At 43.4% G+C, this 26,732-nt stretch overlaps 1 protein-coding gene across 1 annotated transcript; it reads right to left on the reverse strand.

Moving 5' to 3' along the window:
• Positions 1-2,992: 2,992 nt before the first annotated feature.
• Positions 2,993-20,483, reverse strand: CHRNA2 (cholinergic receptor nicotinic alpha 2 subunit). The gene is made up of 6 exons (XM_063304175.1): positions 20,414-20,483; positions 17,496-17,653; positions 16,644-16,688; positions 14,949-15,058; positions 10,282-11,374; positions 2,993-3,904 (listed from the first exon to the last, which is right to left on the reverse strand). Exons 1-6 carry the CDS (start codon positions 20,481-20,483, stop codon positions 3,779-3,781), a joined length of 1,602 nt encoding a protein of 533 aa, XP_063160245.1. The 3' UTR covers positions 2,993-3,778.
• Between the last annotated feature and the right edge of the window lie 6,249 nt (positions 20,484-26,732).

Genomic DNA, 26,732 nt, shown 5'->3' on the forward strand with positions numbered 1-26,732 from the left:
CGCAGCCGTCTCAGGCAGCACACGTTCCACTTGTCTTCATCCTCCCCGAATCCGCCTTGCCTGACAAAGAGGACCCGAGGACACTGATACTGGGACTCCTGGTCAATCATCAAGGATGACAGATTGCCGGGAGAGGGAACCGCAGCAAAGGAAAAAGCAATTGCCACCCGTCAAAACGAAGGGTGTTCTCTCCACCCACCCACCCCCATGATATTTGCAAATATCTTTTTTGGCCTCCAATTCAAAGCAAAATATTTGAAGTCTCTGTGCTATTCAGGAGTTACTCAGTTTTCTCTAACTACAAACTGCATGCATTCCTCATGCTCACAAGTTTCTCTCAGATTTGAAGGATAGAATATGATGTTCAGAAAGCCAGGTTTTTAGAACAAGACTTTGTTCCTGTCCCCCAGATTTAAAGAGATGGGTGTAAAAAGCAAGAGGAAGCCTATAGGCAAATCACAGAAGGAGAACTTAGCATCCGAGGAAAAGAGGATGTTTGGTGTGATTTCACAAGAGACTTTGCACACCTGAAATCTCTGTGTTTCACCAACAGGAAATGCCACATCCAGAATGATTCAAGTCTGAGAATCTGCACCAATGAATGAGTCATCTAATTTCCATGCATAATGACAGCAGTTAACCAAGGAGTGAGTTAGGATTACTGAAGCTCAAGCTTGCTTTTGTTTAAATATAGCATTCAAACCCCCTCCAATGTGGCGCCCTCCAAATGTACCAGACTACAAGTCCCATCATCCCCAGCCAGCACAGCCTTTGATCAGTGTTTTTTCCCCAACATATCTTTAACAAAAATCACATTGGGGGAAGTTGCTATGCCATAACAGAACACTGGTTAGAGCTGCTATTAAGGCCTACCTGGTGGCGATAAGGGTGGCGAAGTGTCAATACTTCTCTGCCCTTATTGCATCTGCAGAATGCCACCCAACAGCCCTGTTTAAAATCACACAATCTCTGTTGGGGAAGGTGGGCACAGTGACCCACCTACAGGGCTGTGTAGAGGAGTTTTTGGAGCATCTGCAAGACAAAATTGCTCGGATCCGTTCTACGTTAGATTCCAAGCATGAGGCATGGTCTGTGGAGATACCAAGGGATCGTACTTACCATGTTATCTGGGAACAGTTTGATCCTGTTGGACCTGAGGAAGTGGACAAGATCCTCCGGACTGTAAATGCCACCACTTGTCATCTAGACCCATGTCCCTCCTGGCTGGTAAAAGCAGCTCGGGAGGTGACATGTGGCTGGGTCCAGGCAATGGTCAATACATCCTTGAGGGAGGGGGTGTTTCTAACTGCCTTTAAGGAGGCACTGGTACATCCCCTCCTCAAGAAACCATCATTGGACCCTACTATACTGGATAATTTTCGTCCAGTCTCCCACCTCCCCTTTTGGGGGAAAGTGGTTGAGAAAGTGGTGGCATTACAGCTCCAGAGGGTTCTGGAGGAAACGGATTATCTGGACCCCTTTCAGTCAGCTTTCAGGCCCGGATATGGGAAGGAAACAGCATTGGTCGCGCTAATGGATGATCTCTGGTGGGAGCAGGATGGGGCTAGTGCATCCATCCTTGCTCTTCTTGACCTCTCAGCAGCTTTCAATACCATCCGCCATGGTATCCTTTTGAGTCGGCTCAGGGAGTTGGAGGTGGGTAGCGTAGTTCTACACTGGTTCACCTCCTTCCTCCAGGGCCGGTCCCAATCGGTGGTGATAGGGAGTGAGAGCTCCGACCCTCGACCCCTCCTTTGTGGGGTGCCGCAGGGTTCGGTTCTCTCTCCTCTCCTATTCAACATCTACATGAAACTGCTGGATGAGATCATCCGTCATCATGGGATGAGGTATCATCAGTATGCTGACGATACTCAATTATGTATCTCCATCCCAGGTGAGGTAAGGGATGCCATAGCTGCCCTTTCCAGGTGCCTGGGGGCTGTAGGGGCCTGGATGGGGAACAACAGGCTTCAGCTGAACCCTGGTAAGACAGAGTGGCTGTGGGTTAAGGGATCTTCCGTATCCGGGACTTTGTCATCTTTGGTTCTGGATGGGGTTGCACTGCCCCAGACAGACCCGGTGCGTAACTTGGGGGTCCTCGTGGACTCACAGCTCCTGCTCAAAGAGCAGGTGGCAGCCATGGCCAGAAGGGCCTTTCCACAGCTTGTGCACCAGTTATGCCCTTTCCTGGATCAGGAGGCCCTTCGAGCAGTCATTCATGCCCTTGTTCTCTCAGATAGACTACTGCGATGCGCTCTACATGGGGCTACCCTTGAAGAGTATCCGGAAGCTTCAGCTGGTCCAGAATGCGGCTGCGTGGGTTATTTTTGGCGCCCCTAAAAGGGCGCACATAACACCTTTGCTACACGAGCTTCATTGAATACCAGTCTGCTTCCGGATCCAATTCAAGGTGTTGGTTATCACCTATAAAGCCCCATATGGCATGGGACCGGGTTACTTAAGCACCTGCCTCTTCCCCGCTTCATCAGCCCGTCCCACCCAATCATGCAGAGAGGGCATGCTACGGGCCCCATCGATAAGAGAATTCCATCTGGCGGGGTCGAGGAGGCGGGCCTTCTCTGCAGTAGCACCCGCCCTCTGGAACACCTTGCCCCCAGAGGTGAGATTAGCCCCATCGCTCCTAACCTTCCAGAGGAAGTTGAAGACCTGGCTCTGCCACCGGGCTTGGGGCAGGGAGGAGAATAGTCATACTTGGGGCTGGCTAGTGCCTTGAAGTGCCCCTCCTATGCAATGACTGAATGAGATCACAGCCATCTGGATTTTATTATATTTGGTAGTTCTGTGAAATTGTTTTATAGTGTGTTTTGTATTGAAGTTTTATTATATATTTATTGTTTTATATTGTAAACCACCCAGAGTTCCTCCGCTCGGAGGAGATGAACGGTGACAAATTTGATTGATAAATAAATGAGGAACAGAACCCAGGAGCCAATAAGTTAGAAATACTTTTACTTTCATTAGCAGTGGGACCTAGAGGGTATAGATGACTAGTTACTATCTTAATAACATCTCTACTTTAAGCCTCTTAATAGAAAATTTATTATCCACCTGGCTGCTTGCCAGAGCAGGAGGGTGGAGTATAAACCAAATAAATGAATAATAAATATTTCCATGCACCTTCAGAAATCCTCATAATTTATAAATCCTCAACACAGAAGCTCCCTAGCACATTTTTTTTAATGCAGGGAATTAAATGCTGCTTTAGCAGCAGTTAACAAGAAGACTCTTAGTTAAGTCAAAGCATTTTCCCAATCTGGAAATTATTCTAGCTCACACTATGACATTTTTCCACAGCAACCAGCTTTTTAACTTTACCCTTGGCTTTCTGGAATAACAGCAGACAAGCTGAATGAGCAACAGCATCAATAATTTCTGGCCACTGCACTATATGTGGCTCACCGGCCCCTTTTGTGCCCCAGAGGGCTGCCCCAGATCATACTGCTGAATAATGGTGGCATGATTTTCTCTTGATCATTGGCAAAACAAAAACGTAGAATAGGTGCACAAAACCTCAAGTTCAGGTTCCCAGTCATTATTACTGTTCCTCATTTGGGTTTTGGGTTTTTAAGTGGTTTTAGTAACTGAGAAAATATCTAATGTAAAAATTCCTGGGCAACGGATACTGGACCAAGATGCCAATCCTGTTATTGGCCTCATTAGGAAGGTGAATGGAAGTTTGTGTGGCATTTTTGTGGAGACTGGATGGATGGTGTTGATATATTGAAAGAAGGTAGCTTCTTCATCCTGGGTACCAACTCTAGATCATGCCTTCCAGAAATGGAGGAAGAAAAAGTCCAATCGTCCCCAGCAAACAGACAAAGATAAACATCCAGAGGAAGATGCGGTCAATCACCATGGCAACGTATTTCCAATCTTCTTTGACCTGCAACCAAGTGAAAAATCATGACCTGGGCAACTGATCACCAATTTAACTGGAATTCACCATGATTGGGATGGGAAAACTTAAAAACATTCTCTGAATGCTTCAGTAACTTGGTCCTAGCTGTAGTAGAAAAGTATCAATATGGCATACCACAGAATAATCCATCAGAATTAAAATAGACAGAAAATAAGACTATCAGGATTTTGCAGGGCTGCAAAAATCCAGATGAGCACTAGATGGCAGCAAAGATGTAGTGCTTTATGACTATCCCATAGTTATCTATTGAGTAGTTGTCCAGATTCTGGCATTCCAGATCTGGTAGCCCTACAGAACATAGAAAAGAAAATGCAAAGTGCTGGATGAAACTATTCAGTCAGTTGGGTTCCTTTGGAGTTGGGAGGCCTTGATTAAAAAAAAACAGAGTTGCCTGGGAAAGATTTTGGCAACCTGTGGGGAGATGTGTAGCTCTAGCACCTCATTTGGAGTCCACAGTCCCATCTAAATTGGATGAACCTGAAATTTGGGGGCGGGGGGAGATGTATGGTGTATGGCACTAAAATGAGTGCCATACACCATACAGATTAACATCCCCACCCCTGCACATTGGGAGTTCAGAGGGAGGTGAAGTGGCAAACAGCTGCATTTCTTCTCTAAACCATCACCAGCCATGCCTTTCAGGCAGGGCATGAAGTCACAATGTGTCTCCCCAGGCCAAAAGAGTTGCCCACCCCTGGCACAGGCATCAGCTGAACCCGGCCCAGGAGGGAATTTCAGAGATGGGTTCCCTGTGGGCTGTGTGTGCCTTGACACATTATCCTCCAGCCTGCAAAAAAATATGCTAGCAGAAATGGCACTGCCTCAACTGTTCTACCTCGAGGTACTGTTTTAATGACGAATGCGTGGAGGAAAGCGGTTAGTGGATTCTGCTGGCTTTGTTTCCCTTCCCACTGAGCGTCATCTGCAGCTCAGAAAACACCCACCGATGCTGCTTCTTCATGTGTGATGAGATAGTTTCAGGCAGGGGTAGAGGAGTTCCTGGAACAGAAGGTTTAACCACCTTCCAAGTTTTATTGCTTGCTTGCTTGCTTGATTGATGAGGCTTTACACTGCCTCAGCTGCAGTCAACGCTAAGCAATGCAGAGTCCAGAAAAATCTCCAACAAAGGCAATGCAGTGAACAGTACAGGACAGCTTCCCGCAACATTCGTTTGTGGCATCACATCTTTCTCAGCAGCCTCGTCCCCAGAGGCCTTCCTCAACAGCCAGGTTTTAACATCTGTAGACTATCACGAGGGAAGGAGCCGGGATAAGCTATTCCTTAAGGTGGGGTGGAGGGGTGGGGGGAGAGGAGCACAGAGGAATTTCTGCACTCCCTCCCGTTGCCCAAGTGATAAAGTGCAGGTGTGGAGATACCTCCAAAGAGTGTCTGATTTATGCCCAAAAGTAGCCAGGCTGATAGGCTGCAAGCTTAGAAGGCGTGGGGGGGAGGGGGGCACTGGTGAGGCAGGAGGGAGCCAGTCGGGTTCTTGCTCTCAATGTCACTTGCTATACAGAGAGCTGATCTGCAGAGTGCAAACGGGGGATTTCCTGCTTTATTAGTCAGTCTTCCCACAATCCCTGCTCCATGGGGTGGCAGAAGCCTTCTGGTAAAGCAAGCGTCTCCGTGCTTCACTGGGCTTCCAGACGTGGGCAACACTGTGAGGAATGGCAAGTGAAAGGGGAGATTTATGCTGGACAAAAGAGGGAATCTTCATACACCCTCTTTCACACCAACACTTCCCCTCTTCTCTCTCACACACAAACAGCTGTCAGGGACAATCAGGAACCAGTTTTAACTGATGACTAAGCCAGCTGTATGACAGCCAGTCTGGTGCTGTAGTGGTTAAGGCATCAGGCTAAAAACTGGGAGACCGTGGGCTCTAGTCCCACCTTAGTCATGTAGCCAGCTGGGTGACCTTGGGTCAGTCACCCCCACTCAGCCCTGGGAAGAAGAAGGTATTGACAATATCACTCCTGAAAAACCTTGCCAAGAAAACTGCAGGGACTTGTCCAAGCAGTCTCCAAGAATCGGACACGACTGAATGGATTAAAAAAATGCCAGCTGTATAACAATGACAGTAGTAAGTGAGATGGCTAAACTGGCGTGCATAAGCCCACTGGTCAGTTCCTGCAGAACTGGCTGTGGAGTTTCCAAGCTGTCCTCAAGCCAAAAGCAGAACGATGGAGGAGGATGCCCAAGGGCTGAGGGAAAGGGGCATGTCACACCAGGCAGCGTGGCCAATTATGGTGGGCAGAACCCAGCCACTGACAACATCATCAGCCACATTGGCTGTGACCTATCCTACTTTGTGTCCATGGCAAAAACAGTATTGGGGAAGGAGGGGAACACACTATTTCAAAACTAGAACAGCTCCAGGCAACTTTAAACTCCCTCTCTGTGGGCTGGGGATAAGACAAAAAGAACATCATGAGGACATGATATTTAAAAATGGTTGGTGGGCATGTTTATGCCTTAATTAAAAGGTTGTGAAGCCTTGGGTCTGTTTAGTATGACTCTTCAGGATAAAGATAACAGATTAGAGTCCACTTCTAGCAGACTTCAAGGAAGATTAGAAACAATTTGATGAGGCCAATTTTTGGTGTCTGGCAGTCCACTGCCTCTCCAGTTACATCTAGCTACCCACCCACCACCACCCCACCATGGGTGCCTAGGAGGAGAGACTGATGTTTGAACTACTGGTGGCATTTTTATCACCACTAAATGCCTTTTCTATCCAGTTGTAATGGAGCACTTAACAATCTCAAGTTAAAAGAAAGTTTTTCTTATTTTTAATAAAACTCACTTTTAAATAATAAAACTGATGCTTCAGTTTTTATCTCATCAGGAGGAAGGACTGCTGTACTCTAGCCACATACCTAGAGCAAGGAGGTGATGCTACAGAATTGTACTACTATTATTAGTCCCAGTTTATGGGTGAGTAACTTGCTTAGGCTGCAAAGAGCCCCATGTCTCTCTCACAAGCCAGTACTAAGGAAAAGCCCATTTCCGTCCTCCAGGAAGGTGGGTGGGAACAAGAAAGTTCTATGTATCCCATAACCAGAAGAGCCCTCCAGCCACAGCACACACACACACACTCCAAGTGACCTGAAAGCCCTTTCACAGTGAAATAGGTTACAGTACTTCAATTTGTTGATTTTTCTGGAAAGAAAAGGAAGAGCTTGCAAAATTCCAATGACGTTTCAGTTGGAAGGAGCTCCAAAGATTAAAAACAATATTGCCTGCCACATCTGGCAGACAATGGAATCAAAAATTAACAGTGCAGTCCATTGCAGGTTGAATCAGCCTAAGCCCATTAAACCTAATTGATCCTTTGCACAAATAAAAGTACTGCAGAGTAAGTTAAATAAGTCGGCAAAAACAAAGCATATGTTATGGAGTGCAGTAGGGGAGATTCATGAAATATTTCTCTTTGAATTACTGGGTTAATATTGTGATTTATGATCAAATCATAGATTTCTCACTAATTCTGGTTATGTTCCTTCGTGTCCCCCTTTTTTCAGACGTGTCTAGCATGTCTGCTTCAGCAAAGAATCGTTACCTCGTCGTGGTGCTGGAGCTTGAGCACCTAAGTGACACCATGAGCTAAACCGTGAAGGGGCACCCAAAATGTGAAGCTCATGACAGTGAGGTCAGACTAAAAGCAATTCCTGGGGAAGGTAATGGCAACCCACCCCAGTATTCTTGCCATGAAAACTAAATGGATCAGTACAACCAGAGATATGTTGGTATACCATCGGAAGATGAGACCCCCAGGTCAGAAGATGGTTGAAATGCTACTGGGGAGGAACAGAGGATGAGTTCAACTAGCTGTGATGACGCAGCTAGCTCAAAGCCAAAAGGACAGCTAGCGGCCAACGGTGCTGGTGGTGATGGACAGCTCGTAAAAACAAGACCTGGAGCTGACAGTAGTTCCGATCATGAACTTCTTATTGCACAATTTAGGATCAGACTAAAGAGATTAGGGAAGACCCACAGATCAGCTAGATATGAGCTCACTAATATTCCTAAGGAATATGCAGTGGAGGTGAAGAATCGATTTAAGGGACTGGACTTAGTAGATAGGGTCCCGGAAGAACTATGGACAGAAGTTCACAACATTGTTCAGGAGGCAGCAACAAAATACATCCCAAAGAAAAAGAAAACCAAGAAGACAAAATGGCTGTCTGCTGAGACACTAGAAGTAGCCCAAGAAAGAAGGAAAGCAAAAGACAACAGCGATAGGGGGAGATATGCCCAATTAAATACAAAATTCCAGAGGTTAGCCAGAAAAGATAAGGAATTATTTTTAAACAAGCAATGTGCGGAAGTGGAAGAAGACAATAGAGTAGGAAGGACAAGAGACCTCTTCCAGAAAATTAGAAACATCGGAGGTAAATTCCAGGCAAAAATGGATATGATCAAAAACAAAGATGGCAAGGATCTAACAGAAGAAGAAGAGATCAAGAAAAGGTGGCAAGAATATATGGAAGGTCTGTATAGGAAGGATAACAATATCGGGGATAGCTTTGACAGTGTGGTTAGTGAGTTAGAGCCAGACATCCTGAAGAGTGAGGTTGAATGGGCCTTAAGAAGCATTGCTAATAACAAGGCAGCAGGAGACGACGGCATCCCAGCTGAACTGTTCAAAATCTTGGAAGATGCTGCTGTCAAGGTGATGCATGCCATATGTCAGCAAATTTGGAAAAACACAAGAATGGCCATCAGATTGGAAAAAAATCAAGGTATATCCCCATACCAAAAAAAGGAAACACTAAAGAATGTTCAAATTATCGAACAGTGGCACTCATTTCACATGCCAGTAAGGTAATGCTCAAGATCCTGCAAGGTAGACTTCAGCAATACATGGAGCGAGAACTGCCAGATGTACAAGCTGGGTTTAGAAAAGGCAGAGGAACTCGGGACCAAATTGCCAATATCCAATGGATAATGGAAAAGGGCAGGGAGTTTCAGAAAAACAACTATTTCTGTTTTATTGACTATTCTAAAGCCTTTGACTGTGTGGACCATAACAAATTGTGGCAAGTTCTTAGCGGTATGGGGATACCAAGTCATCTTGTCTGCCTCCTGAGGAATCTGTATAATGACCAAGCAGCAATGGTAAGAACAGACCACGGAACAACAGACTGGTTTAAGATTGGGAAAGGAGTATGGCAGGGTTGTTACTCTCACCCTACTTATTCAACTTGTATGCAGAACACATCATGCGACTTGCTGGGCTTGATGAATCCAAGGCTGGGGTTAAATCGCTGGAAGAAACATTAACAGTCTCAGATAAGCAGATGATACCACTTTGATGGCTGAAAGAGAAGAGGAACTGAGAAGCCTTATGATGAAGGTGAAAGAAGAAAGTGCAAAAGCTGGGTTGCAGCTAAACCTAAAAAACAACAACCCAAGATTATGGCAACCAGCTTGATTGATAACTGTCAAATAGAGGGAGAAAACGTAGAGGCAGTGACAGACTTTGTATTTCTAGGTGCAAAGATTACTGCAGACACTGACTGCAGCCAGGAAATCAGAAGATGTTTAATTCTGGGGAGGAGAACAATGACAAATCTCGATAAAATAGTTAAGAGCAGAGACATCACGCTGACAACAAAGGTCCGCATAGTTAAAGCACTGGTGTTCCCTGTAGTAACATACTGTATGGCTGTGAGAGCTGGACCATAAGGAAGGATGATAGATGCTTTTGAACTGTGGTGTTGGAGGAAAATTCTGAGAGTGCCTTGGACTGCAAGAAGATCAAACCAGTCCATGCTCCAGGAAATAAAGTCAGATTGCTCACTTGAGGGAATGATATTAAAGGCAAAACTGAAGTACTTTGGCCACATAATGAGAAGACAGGACACCCTGGAGAAGATGCTGATGCTAGGGAAAGTGGAAGGCAAAAGGAAGAGGGGCCGATGGATGGATGATATTCTAGAGGTGATGGACTCGTCCTTGGGGAAGCTGGGGGTGGCGATGACCGACAGGAAGCTCTAGCGTGGGCTGGTCCATGAAGTCACGAAGAGTTGGAAGCGACTGAATGAATAAACAACAAACTAGCATGACTGGCTCTGTGTCTACCACCTCCTATCCTTTCATTCTGCTAGGCTGATTTCTCATTTGAATCTAGCTCCATCCTCGACTCTCAGGAAAGGACCAGGAACATTCTTGGAGACAGGTTTCCTGACTACTGAATTTAAGTGATTCCACACGATTTAAGTGGAAGCTGAGGCAATATACCTCAGGACTGGGGATATGTGACAAAAGATGGACTGAGTGAGCCAAAGTTCTAATCCAGAAAAGCAGTTCTTGGTATCTTAGACTCAGTGACTCACCGAGAAATCTGCATCCTCAGCCCGCAGATGATTTGCTATGTAGTGCACCCCTTCCAGGGCCTTCAAGATGCTTGGAGACAGCTGGATCCCCTGCTCAGATGAGGCTGAACTCTCTGTTTTGGTAGTGGCTGGGCGCTGAACCAGTTCCACAAATCTTCTTCCCAAATGTCGAGCACAGGTATAGCGATATTGAAGGCATTGGTGATGACAGATACTCTGGAGGGGTAGTTGGCCAGCATGAATAATCTCTTCATGATTCTCCTCTTCCTCATCCCACCTATCATCTACATCTGTTTCCAGCCAGTACCGTGAGGTGCTGAGATTTACTGGAGGCATGTCATATTGCGCAATTACTTCTTCACTGGTCACCCTCAATCCTGAAGCTATCACTGGAGGACGTTTCATGAAGAGCCAGCGGGGAATGAAATCCAGGAAAACAGTCTGGACCCAGTGTGGCATCTTGTGAGTACTGGGTGAGCGGTGATGGACATTGAGAACAAAGACTGTAATGACAATGGAGAGGGTGACAAAGATCATGGTGAAAAGCAAATATTCACCAATCAGCGGAATAACTAGGGAAGTCGATGGGATGATTTCGGTGATAAGTAGGAGAAAGACAGTGAGGGACAGAAGGACAGAGATGCACAGGGTGATCTTCTCACCACAGTCAGATGGCAGGTAGAAGACCAACACAGTCAAGCAGGAAATTAGGAGGCAAGGGATGATGAGATTAATGGTGTAGAAGAGTGGCAAACGACGGATGATGAAGCTGTAAGTGATATCAGGGTAGATCTCACTGCAACAATCATATTTCTTGGTGTTATAGGTGCCCACTGCACTGATAATGGCCCATTCCCCACTTTCCCAGTAGTCCTTAAGGTCCACATGGCGCTCCATGCTCTCCAAATCAATCTTGGCCTTGTCATAAGTCCATGAACCAAATTTCATTTTGCAGTTCTGTTGGTCAAAGGGGAAGAAGGTTACATCAATGCTGCAGGAACTCTTATAGATGGCTGGTGGCACCCACTTCACACTGCCATTAGAGAAAAGGTGAGCCTTTGTCATATGTGTGACAGCAAACTCTCCATCCGCACTTGAGAGAAGAGAAGAGAAGAGAGGAGTTAAGAAGAGATTGTATAACCTTAAACATACTTCTGCATATCGAGGCATTATAAAATCTAACTTATTTATCTTATGAGGACAGCATTGTAATCTACTGAGTTAAAGCCAATCAAGAAAACCTTCAAATATATTGATTTATTGTGACAGAAACTTTGAGGAACCAGACAGTCCCCTCCCCCCAAAACAAGAGAGTTTTGAAACTCCCATCTTTCTTTGTTCACAAATATTAATTGCTAATACCATGAAAATACATCTATGCAATATTCTGAACCCTCGGTTAAGCGTTAAGTATGTCATCATTTGGTAATGTTATAAGAATGGGCTTTGATAATGTATTTGCCCTTGATAATGTAACTACTAAGGCTCTGATCATGTAATAAAGAAGGAGGATGAAGTTAATGTATCTAGGTTTCATTAAGGCTATTATCCTAGCTGCATGGAAATTGTCCTTTTAGAAAGCTTGATAAATATCAACTAGAAGTCATCACTAGAAAATGACTTCAGAACTGAAAAGCCACATTTAAAGAAAAATAATAAATGGGATAGATTAATATCAGGTCGGAAATCAATTTTCATTTCAATAGCGGCCTGTAGAATTCATATTTATTAGCCCTCATGCAAGCTCTGATCATCAAACCATCTAGCTCAGATTTGTTGGCACCATCTTTTCCTGACCCTCCATTTCAGGGACAATGTAAAACTTGTTCTATGCCACCTACCAATATTCCTGTGGGATTTCAGACCAGTTTCTGAGCTCTACCTGGGGATGCTGGTAACCAAACGTGTGACTCCTCATCCAAAGGCTGTCCTCTACCACAAACCCCCGTAATTAATACATCTCATAGAGATTGGGGTCCCTACAAGATGTGTGTTTTAGGGAACCATCAGATAATTGTCAACTTTCAAACAAAAGAAGAGCTACTGAAAACATTGTAGAAAATCAAAAATGTCAAATTATCTCAATAAACTGACCTTCAAAGGCAAACAGAAAATATAACTAATTCCAGCATCACAGCAACTGTAATGCACATTTAAGAGACACCTTTTGTGCAGGTTAATAATATATTGATGTATAAGCATTGGCAGATTAGAGCTGATGTGGCTATTTGCTCAGAAAGCACATGGGTTTGCACATTTCACAAATCAATATTACTTTAACTCAAACATAGGTACTTTATAATTTGCATAGTTTAAGAATTCATGGCTTGATTTCTCTTCACCATTTCTGGTGGTATATTTATGTATATCCTGGACAATCCTTTCTACTGTCCTTCCCATCAAATGTTCCCCTCTCCACTCCCCTCCCTGCCCACAACTAGGAACATTTCAAAGATTTGGGACAAATAGACTAGAATTGAACTGTTATTGTTCATGAGGGCCATTTGATGGCAGCATAATACCAGCAAATGGAAGAAAGCCATTCCTCTTGGGTTGAATTGAGATTTTGCACACAGACAAAAAAAAAAGATGTTTGCCAGTATTCCTTGGAGGAGGACAAGATGGGCATCGCATCATCCTTCAAGTTTGCATTGCTATCGAGGGAATACAACATTTCGGCAGCAGTCAAAGATGGGATATATCATCATATTGAGTGTGCAATGTGGTTACAGAAAGTAATTCCTTAAGACCCAAATCTGCTAATGTTATGCCACTTTTTAAAGAATAAATCCAAAGCACAGCACAAATTTGGAACTCTCCTATACCATTTACTGAAGTCTACAGCTGGTGGGGATATATGAATATTACTGAAATGGCAACACCTGCATAATTCTGCTTGACTGTGGAATGGATATAACTTGTAGATGTGTTGCTATTCTACTAAGAATGCACGAATGGTTGATCCTTTTGGAATTATTTGTAGTTGCAAGGTCTTCTTCCTCTTACCAGCTAAGATTTGTTTTATTTATTTATTTATTTACTTAATGTTTTTATTTATTTTAGGATGTAATAAGACTTTAGGATATATTCAGTTACAAACAAGGGCATAAATTTCATTTATAATGTATGTCCCATTGGAACACGGTCCATCTACAATCAAAATTAACCAGTAAAATTAATAACAGTTAAGATTACACAAACGCAATCACTCTGTCTCACACACACATAGTGTAGAGGGACACAGAGATGACCTTGGAGAAGGTATGTGATGACCATGGGTAAAACATAAGCTTAGCCCAGGAAAACAAAAAAAGCATGAGAAAGGAAGTTAAGATTGTCCTGCCTTGACTCTTTTTGGAGTAAGAGAGAAGGAAGGGAAATCTGACAGGCTTTCAAGATTCTGTTACTATAGCCTCTATCAGTGTTTCTCAACCTTGGCAACTTGAAGATGTGTGGACTTCAACTTCAACATGTGCTGGCTGGGGAATTCTAGGAGTTGAAGTCCACACATCCTCAAGTTGCCAAGGCTGAGAAACACTGAACTATATCAATAAAGCAGAAGTTTAGTATTTGTTGTGGTGTCTCTTTCCTGACCTGGCCTACCTCAAAGTGCTAAACACATGCATTTGTGTTTGTTTGTGTATGTGTGTATGTGTACACAGATACTTATGACACCTCTGCCCTGAGAAACTCTGGCTCTTAACTCCCACGATCACATAAGAAGAGTTGGCTTACCGTGAGTTTAAGACAGTGCACTTCTGTGTAGTTATTTTGTATGTAGGATGCTGCCAAGGCTCCTATATTTCATTTGCATTCCTAAAATCCTCTCAAATTGTACACCAGAAGGTGGATAAATGCCAAAGAAAGATACCAGAAAGCCATGGCTTCTCAAAAGAGCAATATTTTCCCAATCCCTAAAATTTTAGGTGCAGGAAGCCACACTTTGGGGACACGGGTAGAGGCATCCATGGGGTTTTTAAAAAAAGAATCAAGAGGGCAGTCATGGGCCTGTGATTGAAACCCCACCCCTTTTTTATGTGCATTGTGCAACACATTAAAAAGTAATAGGGTTTTGATCAAATGGTCATGACCACCATCTTGACTTTTTTTGCTTCTCCTTGTAGATGCTCCTGGAAAGGGAGAAATCTCTCCCCCCTGAAATTCAGATTTGCTGCTGGTCTTCATTCACATGACAAGGGAAAAGTCACTCAGCACCAAGGCTGGGCTGAATGAGGTTGGGCACTATGTGGAAACCAGTATTTGAAGTTAAGTTAGAATAAAAGGGGACCTAACCTGTCCCTTGCAGTTCTCTATCTCCCCTTGATACCGTTCTGTTCCCCAGCAAGCAGTATCAGAGCAAGTCTACTCAGGCAATGTTCACACAACATGCTTAATCTAATTTCAGAATTAATCCATTCTCTGGATTGTGCTATATATACAACTGCAAACTCACAAAATGGCCTGGATTCACATCATACATTCAGCCCCCAAACAAACTTAGTGAAGGTCAAGAGAACCAAACTTAGCATCTGATGTCAATAAAGCCATTAGTGAAATCTGCCTCTGTGTGTTCTTTTGCATTAATCCTTTCTATTTAGATTGAGATCTCTTTACATCTGTATTTCTCACTGTCCCAATTCACCCAGATGTACAATGCCATCACCTACTTGTTATACAGCACGATGTCCGGGATCCAGATCATCTCAGAAGGTACTCGAATAGAAGTAACATTGTCAAAATCTGTTGGATTCCACTGCAGCTTGTAGTCATTCCATTCCTGATGGTAAGGAAGCAAGTCTTTGTTCATTTCTTTTGAACAGGATGATGTGACTTTTCACAAGGGCACCATGTTTGTTTGTTTGTTTGTTTGTTTGTTTGTTTGTTTGCAGGACTTATTGGCCGTCTATCTCATACAGTGACTCTAGGCAGCTCACAACAATCCGTAAAACATAGTTAAAAACAAGGGTACCCTTCCCCCCAAGGGTCAGACCAAACATCCTCACAGCTCAACCCCTTTCCTAGCCCAATGCTTGGAGGAAGAACCACGTCTTCATAGCCCTCCAGAAGGCTAAAAGGGTAGGGATCCCTCTGATCTCAGGTGGGAGGCTGTTCAAAAGGGCCGGGGGGATCACTGAGAAGGCGCGCCTCCAAGGTCCCATTAGATGGCAACGTTTAAGGGAGGGGACCTTGGAGTGCACCCGCCCTATCTAACCCAGTTCGATGGGCAGATACCCTCAAGGAGAGGCAGTCCTGCAAGTAACCTGGCCTGTGCCATGCAGGGCTATAAAGGTGATAACCAGCACCTTGAATTGCACCTGGAAGCCAGTGCAACTCACACAGCAGTGATGTTACTGGGGTGAACTGCAGGGCACCCAAAACTGCATGTGCCATTGCATTCTGGACAAGTTGCAGCTTCTGGATGGTCTTCAAGGGCATCCCATATAGAGCACATTGCAGTAATCCAGGAGGTGACTAAGGCATGGGTGACTGTGAGGAAGGCTTCCCAGTCAAGGAATGGGGGCAATTGGCACACAAGAAGGATTTGTGCAAAGGCCTCCCTGGCCACGGCTGCCACCTGCTCTTCCAGCAGGAGCCATGAGTCTAGGAGGACACCCAAACTGCACACCAGATCTGTACAGGGGATTGTTACTCCATCCAGAGTCAGAGATGTAAACACTCCTGACTCTGGGGGGCCAAAAACCCACAACCACTACATCTTGCTAGGGTTGAGTCACAGCTGGTTTCTTCCCATCCAGGCCCTTATAGCCTCCAGGCACTGAGCCAGCACCTGAACAGCATTGCTTGCCCAGCATGGGGTAGAGATGTATAATGTTCTTAGATATATTATTTTTCACATTCTCTGGTTGAATTAACCCATCTTTTGAATTTGCTGAATACACTGAGCCATAAACTATGCAAATGAGCTAGGTTTATAGGACATACTAACCCATAAAAACTTAACCAGGTTTAACACTAACCAACAGCATATAGTGCAAAAGCAGCTGCTAGCTTTTTACTGGACCCGGTTGTATGAACACCGTGATGGTGCCTTTACCTCAGACATTGTCTTCCTTGGCTTTTTAAAAGGATGAAAAAAACAGACGGTAGCCCTGAAAAATGAAACATATTGGACAGCCTGTAGGTAGACACCCACTATATTCAGATGTGGGGAAAAGTTGGAAAAACAACACAAGGGTTGCTGTAATGCCTCTGGATTCTCTATTAAAAGTGAAAGAACAAAGGAGGGCACTACCCCTTTTACATGGCACAAGATCCATGTAATGTTGTTGCATTTGAGTAATCAATCCTTGGAGTCTCTCTTCCCAGCTTTGGATTTACTAGATTATACCTGTCCTGCTTACCTGTTTCAGCCAAACATTTGTGGTCATCATCTGGTTCTTCTCATCCTTCATAGGCAAAGAAAAAAAATAGAAGAAGTATTTAGATTGAAATGGAAAGACACAAATTAACTTCTGTCACTGCACTTAATCCTAGAAAGAAAGAGGCCAAATATTGCACTTGTATGGCTACTCTTGTTCAGTATGCTAGATTAGGATAAAACTGGGGGTTTCAGCATGTAGTAGGAACTCAGCTGTTGCATTAGCAGGTTGTGTGAACCAAGCCATTGCACTAAGCATAAAGTGGCACATCTGTTTGGGCACAGCATGTTCCATGAATACAGCAATCAGGTGTTGTTCATCTAGGTCAGCGTTTCTCAACCTTGGCAACTTTAAGATACGTGGACTTCAACTCCCAGAATTCTGGGAGTTGAAGTCCACATATCTTAAAGTTGCCAAGGTTGAGAAACACTGGTCTAGGTTCAGCAGGTTGTATGAACTCAACCTCTGGAACTCAATGACAGCTATCCCCTTTTCTCATCAGAGTGAAGAGCACAAACACCTTCTCCTTGACATCTGGGAATGGTTGTTATAACTGGTTGTGTGTTCCATAACATCTAAGGAAAAATATGTCCCTGACTGTTTTCTGCAACCAAACATGTCTTCCATGATACTTACAACACAAATGATTTTCTAGAAAAAAATCAAATTCATTTTGAAAGCACAAAGCCAGTTCCAAAAGAGGGTTTCAATCTGAATCTTTTCTCCTATTTTCATAGTATCTTGACAATACAATTAATGAGCATTTTCTTCAGCTGCAAATATTGTTTTCTGAAAGTGCTACAAAAAAGATCAAGTACCACTTTGTATACATACCACATCAATTAGCTGAGCTATGGATAGTCCAAACCTGACAATAACAACATCAGAGGTATTGGGGACTGGCCTGGACCATCTGTTGTAAGCATTGAAAAGATATCTGAAGAGTCGTTCCTCTGCCTGGGTCTGTGTTCGGCCTTGAATAGATGCAGATTCTACAAATAGGTACAGGCAAGCTTGTTATGGTCAGCCTAACCAAACTAAAAAAACCTGGCATATTATCTCTCAAATATTCCAAAATAAGTATTGCAGGTCAACTTCTAAATCAATTTAAATAATGAAATTAAATATTGAGATCAATGTTCAAACACAACCAGATGCTTCTTTAAATATTTAAGCTTAACCATCTTTCACATCTCTTACATTAATCATTCTGACAACCTTGTAAAGCTGAAGTCAGCAACTTTATTGAGCCTTGACCATCATTATATGATCTTGCATAATGGCCTAGGTGGCTCAAATAAATAAAACAAATCCCCGAATCTTGCAAGACTGCTATATCGTGCAAGAGTTTAGCATCTCACCTCAAGGTCTCACGCAAAGACATCAAAATCCATATGATCTTATGTACTGGCAACACCACTCATGAGATTGTGGTAATTTTTGCAGCCACCATGAGGTAAACATGTGAACGTTTTGGTACACATAGGTTCTGTAGGTAGATGGGCAGCTATATGGGCAGCAATATAAATTTGTTTAATTAATCAGTCTCTAGAATCCTAAAGCTGGAAGAAGGGTACATTCTGCTCGGTGCAGGCATCCAGATTAAAATTTCCCAACAAATGATGGATGAGACTGAGGGAGAGACAGAACAAACTATCTAAACCAGTTAGTGATAGGCACTCCTGGAATCTGCACCTCTCTTGTATTACATTATAACTTATTATGCAAAAATACATCCACATGTAGAAAAACACAAAAATGCAAAGCTCTTGAGCAGAAGTTGGCATGCAGCAAAAGGAAACTTACTAGTTCAGGAAGACAAACATAGCTTAAGGAAAGGATATAAGCCTCATATTGCCACAAGTAACAACAGAAAATACAGAAGCTTAGCTGTATCATTATAAATCCTAGCTTTGGAACCAGTAATATCTGCAGGGCAGTCTTAAAAGTCAAGATGGCAGTTGTAGCTTGGATCATCAGATTACTCCTTTATGGCTCTTAATAGCAGTTATACAACAAGAGCAGATGGAGGCAAGAAACAATAGTTTGCCCAGGATGGAAGGGAGGATGAGAGTGGTAAGAAAACATCTAGGCTAGATCTGATGGCCAAGGTCCCACAAGGGGGTTTCAGTGACACAGGGTTGGTCGTGTAAGGAGCAGAACAGTTTCAGAGGAAAGACTAAAATGAAATCTGCACAACCGTTCACAGCTGTGCTTCCTCTCAGTCACAGACCTTAAGGCTGCACCTCTCAGATGGCCAAAGGAGAGGGGAATTCTGGGAGCTGGAGAGTTTTCCTAGAATAGCTTTTCTAACCTGATTCTTGTTGTTAAACAAACAAATGTATAAAGAAAGGTGAGGATGCAGAGTTGATCTGTTGATCTTTTGCTGTTTATGTTTTCAACTGTTTTTAATATTGTACACCAATCAGTCATTAAGGGGTGTGTGTGTGTGTGTCTTTCAGTCAGTTTTCGACTTCTGGTGACTTCCTGAACTAGTCCCTGCAGATTTCCTGGCAAGGATTTTCAGAAGTGGTTTGCCATTACCTGCATCCTAGGGCTGAGAGAGAGTGACTGGCCCAAGGTCACCCAGCTGGCTTTGAGCCAAAGGCGGGACTAGAACTCTTGGTCTCCCAGTTTCTAGCCTAATGCCTTGTATGTCACACATATGCATTTTGCTACAAAACCTGGAAAGGTAAGCAGGCATGGGGACCTTCTTTCTGCATCAAGTCTGTCAATGGCAAACCTTTATGTAATTCAAGATAAAATAAGATATGGTCGCAGAGGCCAGTTCTGAAGTAGAAGCACACTCAGGAACAAGGTTTTAGACCAAACTACAACTGATGAAGCTGCCAGTGGAAATACGATCCTTTTTAACTAATGAGACTTGTGTTCCATCAAGGTTGCACTATTCCAGTTCATAGATTTTCTAGTTCTTTGTTTATCTCCTTCGTTGCACCGAAGGAATTCTTTCATTTGGATTCATACTGCCAATATCCTCAAAAATGAATTGTTCTCTGTCTTCACGTTCTGAGCCAAAAGGCCTTTGGAACAACATCAGGGACAGCATCTAACACTCAGGTCTTTACAAGTTTGAAAGTTTGGAAATGATGACAATAATAACTGAATGCAGTGTCCTTCTTGTCTTTTGCCACAAGAAAAAAGGCAATATACTAGGGTACGTTGAATTGTAAGTCTGGCCTAGCCATATAATGGCTTGTCAGGGACTGTAGGAATCTCTGAAATGCTATATTCTGGTAATTTTATTCAGCAACGGTGAACTATACTGGTTCAGAGCTACCTGTAACCCTTGAAGAAAGCAATTTTGAGATCTAAACTTAAGTCATAATTGAATATGTAATCAGCATCCTGGATTTTATCTCTTGTGTTTTTGCTGGATGCTTTCTTTTCTAAGTGGGTGTTTGCTTTTAATGCCATTTATGTACTTATTTGCAAATCCATATTCTGGCTCTTCAAGATGAGACAGACAATGAATTTGGATAAATGAACTGACAAAATACTGTGCCAAATAACTATCAGGAAAGAAACCAATCCACCAAAAGGGAAAAGCTAGTAAATCACAGAATCAATGGGTGGCTTTGGCTCAGACAGCTTTGTTTATGCATTCCTTCGCAACTTCCCATTAATCACTTCCCACACTGATCTGCATAATAAGAAACCAGAATTTGATTAAAGACGGAGGTAAATAATTTTAGAATTGGGGTGGTGGAGGGGAAAGAGTAGTTGTTCCTTACCTGACAACAACACAAACCAAAAGGAGAGGATGATCCAGAAGGCCGGAAATCCACTCATAAACGGCTCCATCTTCTCAGAGGTGGTTGTTCCCCCTGAAATTCTTGGTCCAGATATAGAAATTTGTTCACAAAATGACACCTAGGAGGCTGAATGAACACACACGTTCACCCTCTTTGACTCCATCATGAAGGTAGCTGAGCTCAGTGCCACACTGGTTGGGTCCCTTCCTGGCTGGCAGCTAGCTGGTCTTACCATTGGAGGAACATCTTGTCACCTAGAGATCTGCCCATTAACAGGGGCTTTTACAGCGTAGGGATACTTCAAACATGCTGTCTCATGTTTACATGGGAACAAAAGAAGGAAAATGTTTGACTGAAGCTCAAGGCAGGACACCCAAACAAGTCTGCAGGCAAGATGTTGCACCAGCGTCCCTAGAAAACCAATGGAGTGATACCACGAGGTAGAAGTCCAAAGGAAGGGTCCACTATGTTTTAAGCAATATATTCCTAGGGTTACAAGAGAGAAAGTGAGATTAATTCCTCATGGTAGGAGTGTGGGAGAGGTTTGAACCTCCAAAGCGATCAGATTCCCAAGTTTCAAAGAGAAATATTTTGTAGCATCAAAAACTGCCAGTTGCTTTTTGCTCCTTTCTAAAACAGGATACGTTGGTTAGGGCTCAGGCATGACACACACACACACACACACACACTACACATACATAAGTTGGAGGGCCTATGAATATCTGCCCTTACATACAGTCACATTTTGCAAATCACATACATGTACGATTTCATACACACCACACTGTACTGGAATCCTTTCAGCACATATAGGCAGGTAATAGAGGGGTGGAGCAAATCCTTTCTTTGCTTTTTAAATGTCTAGGCACATAGACATATGCACATCTTGCCCATTACATTTCCCAGTTCCCTAATTTCTTCTTCCTACTTGCCTTTGTAGTGTCAGTGACAGCAGCAAGGAAGGAAAAAAAATTAGGTAGGAAGGGATGAAAGGAGAGTGGTGGTCATTCACTGTAGAATCAAGATAGACCATGTCCAAACAGTGCAGAGTAAGCAAGAGGATGAAACCAAACATATGCAGCATCTTATTTTCCATAACAGTGAACTGAGTGCCTGGGCAAAGTCAAATACAGGGAAGAAGGACAATACGCCTCTCCCTGTGGTCTCCTCCACAATTTCATCCAAAGGTGTGAAGTTGTTGGGGCCAGGATCCATCAATTCGGTGCAAAATTTAAGACGTTCATTTTTCTCCATTACTTCTCATTTTGAAAAAAATAGCTGGAATGTTGACATCACCCACTCTGGGAAGGTTCTGGGGGCTACCAATACAATATTGGCAGGCCCCAAATGGCCTCTGGGTCACATTCCTTATAGCCCTGTTGTTGGTTATAATCACATCAGACCCGTTGGCAATATTTGGGACATTTGGTTCAATCGACTGCTCTTTTTCTACTCTTCCTCACCTACACAGAGACTGGTTCAGTTTAGAAGAAGATATAGATATCAAAGGAGAGGTCATCTTCCACACAGAAGTCAGGGCAAAAGTACATGGCTCTGTACAGCAGAATAAGCAGGAGAACCCACCAACACCAGAGGGCTGCCTTTCTTAATTTTGAACTAATAGGCTCTGCAATCTAAAAAAAAGGTGGACATGTTCTGAATTTTCTGTGGCATATGTGTTTGTGGGGGGGGGGGGTCATGCTTGAGCCCTAGCCAACATATGCTGTTTTAGGAGCAAAAATTGCAACTGCCTGAATCCCAGGCAGCTCTCGATGCTACAAAATATTTCTCTTTAAAACTTGGAAATCTGATAGCATTGGAGTCAAGGCCAAAAGAAAGAAAAAACACTATTTGCATGCACATCTTTCACTTTCAGGTCTATAAATCCTTTGCTATTGGAAACTTAGCTATTCTTTTGACAAGCTGGAAAGTCATTATATATATATTTCATTTGGCACAGACAATTCCTCATGTATTTGCTCCTTTCTAAAACAGGATTGGTTATGGCTCAAACACAACACATACACACACACATCCCACACACATACATACATACACTGGATGTTTTACCTAATTGAAAATATCAGGTGTTTCTTTGTTTAGTCACAGGGGACAGCCCAACACCAAGGTGGCCTGGGTAAGCAGCTGTCTACTCCCAAGAGGATGAGCATAAGGCAGCTTCTTGCAGGACTCTGCCCTCCATCTGATAGAGAACTCTGAATGGAAGAAGAAAAATAATTATCGGATTTATCATCAGTAGGCATGTGTGGAACAACTTGGATCTACTTCGGTGAAGAACTCTGTGCCAGGGAGGCCGTGCAATTCTCTTGTCAATGCAAAGAGGTGACACAATGGAGGCTGATAAGGCACTTTGTGTTGCTTGGCCCATCTTGACCAGCATTTGCACCAACTGGAAGAGGTGCAAATTGCAATTGCCAGTCAAGAGAGGCAGAAAGAAACAACACAACCACTTCACTTTGCTCTTGGAAGTAAAGGGGCCACCTTGGTTCCTGTGGGAGCTTCACATGAGCCTTCTTCAAAGCAAAATACCCCTTAAAGATCTGTATAATCCTAATCGTCATATGTCGTAGCAATAGCAAGTCATTATTTCCGGAGCACCAATCATTATCAAGCCAAAAGGGCACCACCCACACACAAGCTGTCAGATTCCTCAGATCAAAGGGTTCACAGAACCCCTTATCAGAGCATCTTCCATCACTTCCTTATCAATGGGTTAGACTGTCGCCAGATGGGAGGTGTGTGAAGTTGGAGTGTGAATTGCATTATTATGGCTACAGATTTATGATGGTTCACATCAAGGCCAGTGGTTAGAGATACCTCAGGAACACCACCTGGATGGGAAGGGGGGTGACATATTTTCATGGGAAAGGGAGACAGACAAGGGAATGTAGTTTTAAATGTATGTTTTAGCGGGAATTCTCCATTCACAGCTTTACCTCTGTCCTAGTCATTTCGCTTCACTAAACGGTTAAAGGAATCCAGGCTCCTGACTGTCACTGTGTGAATGCTCGAATGGTCTAGTGCTGACACAAGCAGGAAGCATCAACTAGTTTGGAAAAATGCCGAAGTTTGCAGGACTATAGCTACTTTGGAAAAGTGTAGGGAGCAGGACTCCAAAATAGATCAGTGAGGACCGAGCACACTGTTGCAGGAGAAAAAAAAAATCCCAAACCCATTCGTTTTTGCATCTCCCACTTATTTTAACATACTCGCCAGTCTGCATCTCTGTCACGCCCTCTAATCTATTCCGGCCCTCTCAAACTCATTTTGTTGACAGCAGGACAACATAGCAATTTAACCAAAATTGGGGACTGAGTAAAGTGTGAACTCACATCTTCCAGGTCAAAAAACACTTCTTTATGGCTCAAAGTAGGGAAATTCTAGGCAGCCAGCCTTTCCATAACCTAAGCCACTTCACTTTACAATGAAAATGAAGCAGGGCTTCAGCGGGATATTCTGACTATTTATGGTTACCTGGATGCTACAAGAATAGGAATAGAGCATTTACTTCTTTGCAAATCTAGAGAATGGACAGATAAATGAGAGCATGCCCTTAGATGCATCTCATAGTAAGATGTATCTCATCTCACCCACTTGCTTTTGCATCAAAACTCAGACAGGTCAAATATGCATCAATTTGGCAACCTCTGTTCTGTCTGCTGTGTCTTCTTTACCCAATAACCCTGATTTCCACTGCTATGCAGGAATTTACTTTCATAATATTGCAAGCCAAGCCAAGCCAAGCCAAGCCAAGCCAAGCCAAGCCAAGCCAAGCCAAGCCAAGCCAAGCCAAGCCAAGCTGAATGTTCTCTTCAATGGCTGCCCATAGTGCCCCATGCAACATTATTTGCACCACACTGTCGCTTCTACAGCATCATTCCCCACCTAAAAACTGTAGCAACACTCCTAATTATAGCACAAAGAAGCTGAGATAAAGAACAATGGTCACTGATTGATGGTGGTGGCAAAAAGTCAGTTTGCTTTAGTAGCACAACTGCTTCTCCACTTGATAGTATCTTGAGTCTAACTTGGCCTGTTACTCCATTGCTTTCTGATGCCTTGATTGCCCTACTAAGTTTGTCCATTTAATGCAGGTGGTAAGCACTCAGGAAAAAGACTATATAATGACACCCTCAAGGATATAGCCCTTATGCTGTATACTTATTTCCAACTTTCAAGGATACCTTTTTTAAAAAACAAAAACATATATTTAAAGATTCACATTTGAACTCTTATCATTGATAAGGCAAAAGCGCCAGATGGAACCCCCTGAAAAAGCCAACTATCCCCAATATTGGGGATATTATGGGGAGTATTGGGGATATTATTGACAATATTGTCAATATTGTATGACACCAAGTTGGGAAAGACTGCTTGACTCAATTCATTGGGCTTTCTCAGAGATAACCTCAGTAAGGTTTTGACTTTCTGGCCTAAACCCTGTGAGGGCCAGATCAGAAGCTGCTCAGCACCAAAGCATGGTTCGTTTTCATGCATGGAGGCATTTTTCTGGAATACAATTACTGCTACTCAGTGCCTAGGTGACCAATACAAGCCATGGTGATGTCATGCACATAATCATATCATTGCATAAATGATGCAGATTTTATAAACATGTCATGAAAGGCACCTCCCTCCCTTTGTCACTGCTGTGGATGCCCATGGCTCTGTGGGCAACTGTCTTTAAACTGTCTTTAAACTTCAGGATCTGCTGTATTGGATACATGACAGAGAGAGACGTATCTGCTGTAAAGGCAGAAAGCACTTTTACACTTCAACTCCCATAATTCCCCAACCACCATGTTTTGAAGTCCATACATCTTAAAGTTCCTGAGGTTGAGAAATTCTGATCTATAGCACTGAAATTGAGGATGCCAATTGCCACCCTGTTTAATTGTTTTATAGTAAGTAATTTTTATCAATGATTTGTATGAAGGGGAAGGCTTATCATATTTGCAGATGGCAGAAAATGGGATGGGATAGATAATTGCCCAGATGACAGAAACAGCTTAGAAAAGAGACAAGTCCAAAGTTCTTCACTTAGGAAACAAAAATCAACTGCACAGGTATAAGGTGAGCTGAGCTGCTGACCTTGCCGATCGGAAGGTCGGCGGTTCGAATCCGTGTGATGGGGTGAGCTCCCGTTGCTAGTCCCAGCTCCTGCCAACTTAGCAGTTCGAAAACATGAAAATGTGAGTAGATTAATAGGTACCGCTTCGGCAGGCAGGTAACGGCGTTCCGTGTAGTCATGCCGGCCACATGACCACGGAAGTGTCTACGGACAAATGCCGGCTCTTCGGCTTTGAAACGGAGATGAGCACCGCCCCCTAGAGTCGGACATGACTGGACTTCATGTCAAGGGAAACCTTTACCTTTACCTATGCTTTACATCCTGCTTTCAGCCTATAGGGCACCAGCATCATATTCATACACATTGTGGCTACATTTAAGGGTGTCATCCTTGTTGCCATCATAATGATTTTTTAAAATTTAATTTTTATAGAGATATCCCATGAGTTCGATCCATCTGGCAATGAGCATAATCTGGGTGCCACCTTAAGGGCACAGATGAATAAATTCCTTTGTCCTTCCTCAGCGTAATCTATAGGTAACATGTTTGTGTGGGCTTTTCAGAGTTAGTGGTAATGGCAGCTTATGCTGGAGAGCATTAGGTGATCTACAGACTATCCCACCACTTTACATGTGCCTGTGCCCCTTGGCTAGTGGTTGCGGGGAATACCCCACTTTTCCCCCAGTGACATTGCAGTTCTGATGGCTCATGGAAGCACAACACCTGGGCCCCCTGCAATTTCAGCTGCTTCTTTAAACCCTACATTTTTTATTAAGTCGGTCAACGATCTTCCCCAGTCTGATGCCTTCCAGATGCTGCCTGGAAGCCCTAGGAGTTGCATTCCCAATCTGCAGGGTGCCAGATGGGCGAAATTATCTAGTGCCAGCTCTGTAAAGCAGTGCAGAAGTAGTATTATCATAGTACAGGTGACAGAACCATAGTTTAGCTCACGTTACTTGAACCATCATTTAGGTAAGGTGCCTCAACTGCCTTGTTCCCAGCAACTATCAGGATCTTAGTTTGTCTCATAGTAAGGTAGGTACAAACAGCAAATTGTGGATAAGAGTGGTTATCCACTCATTTTCAGGAATTCCCACTTCTCTATTTATATGCCCACAGAAAGAAATTATTTTGCCTCAAGGTACAAAACTGGCATCTTCTTGAGGGAACAAAATATGTTGCATACTTAGGTTCTCCCACTGCCCC

This window comes from Candoia aspera, chromosome 1 (genome assembly GCF_035149785.1).
Source record: "Candoia aspera isolate rCanAsp1 chromosome 1, rCanAsp1.hap2, whole genome shotgun sequence".
Classification (NCBI taxonomy): domain Eukaryota; kingdom Metazoa; phylum Chordata; class Lepidosauria; order Squamata; family Boidae; genus Candoia; species Candoia aspera.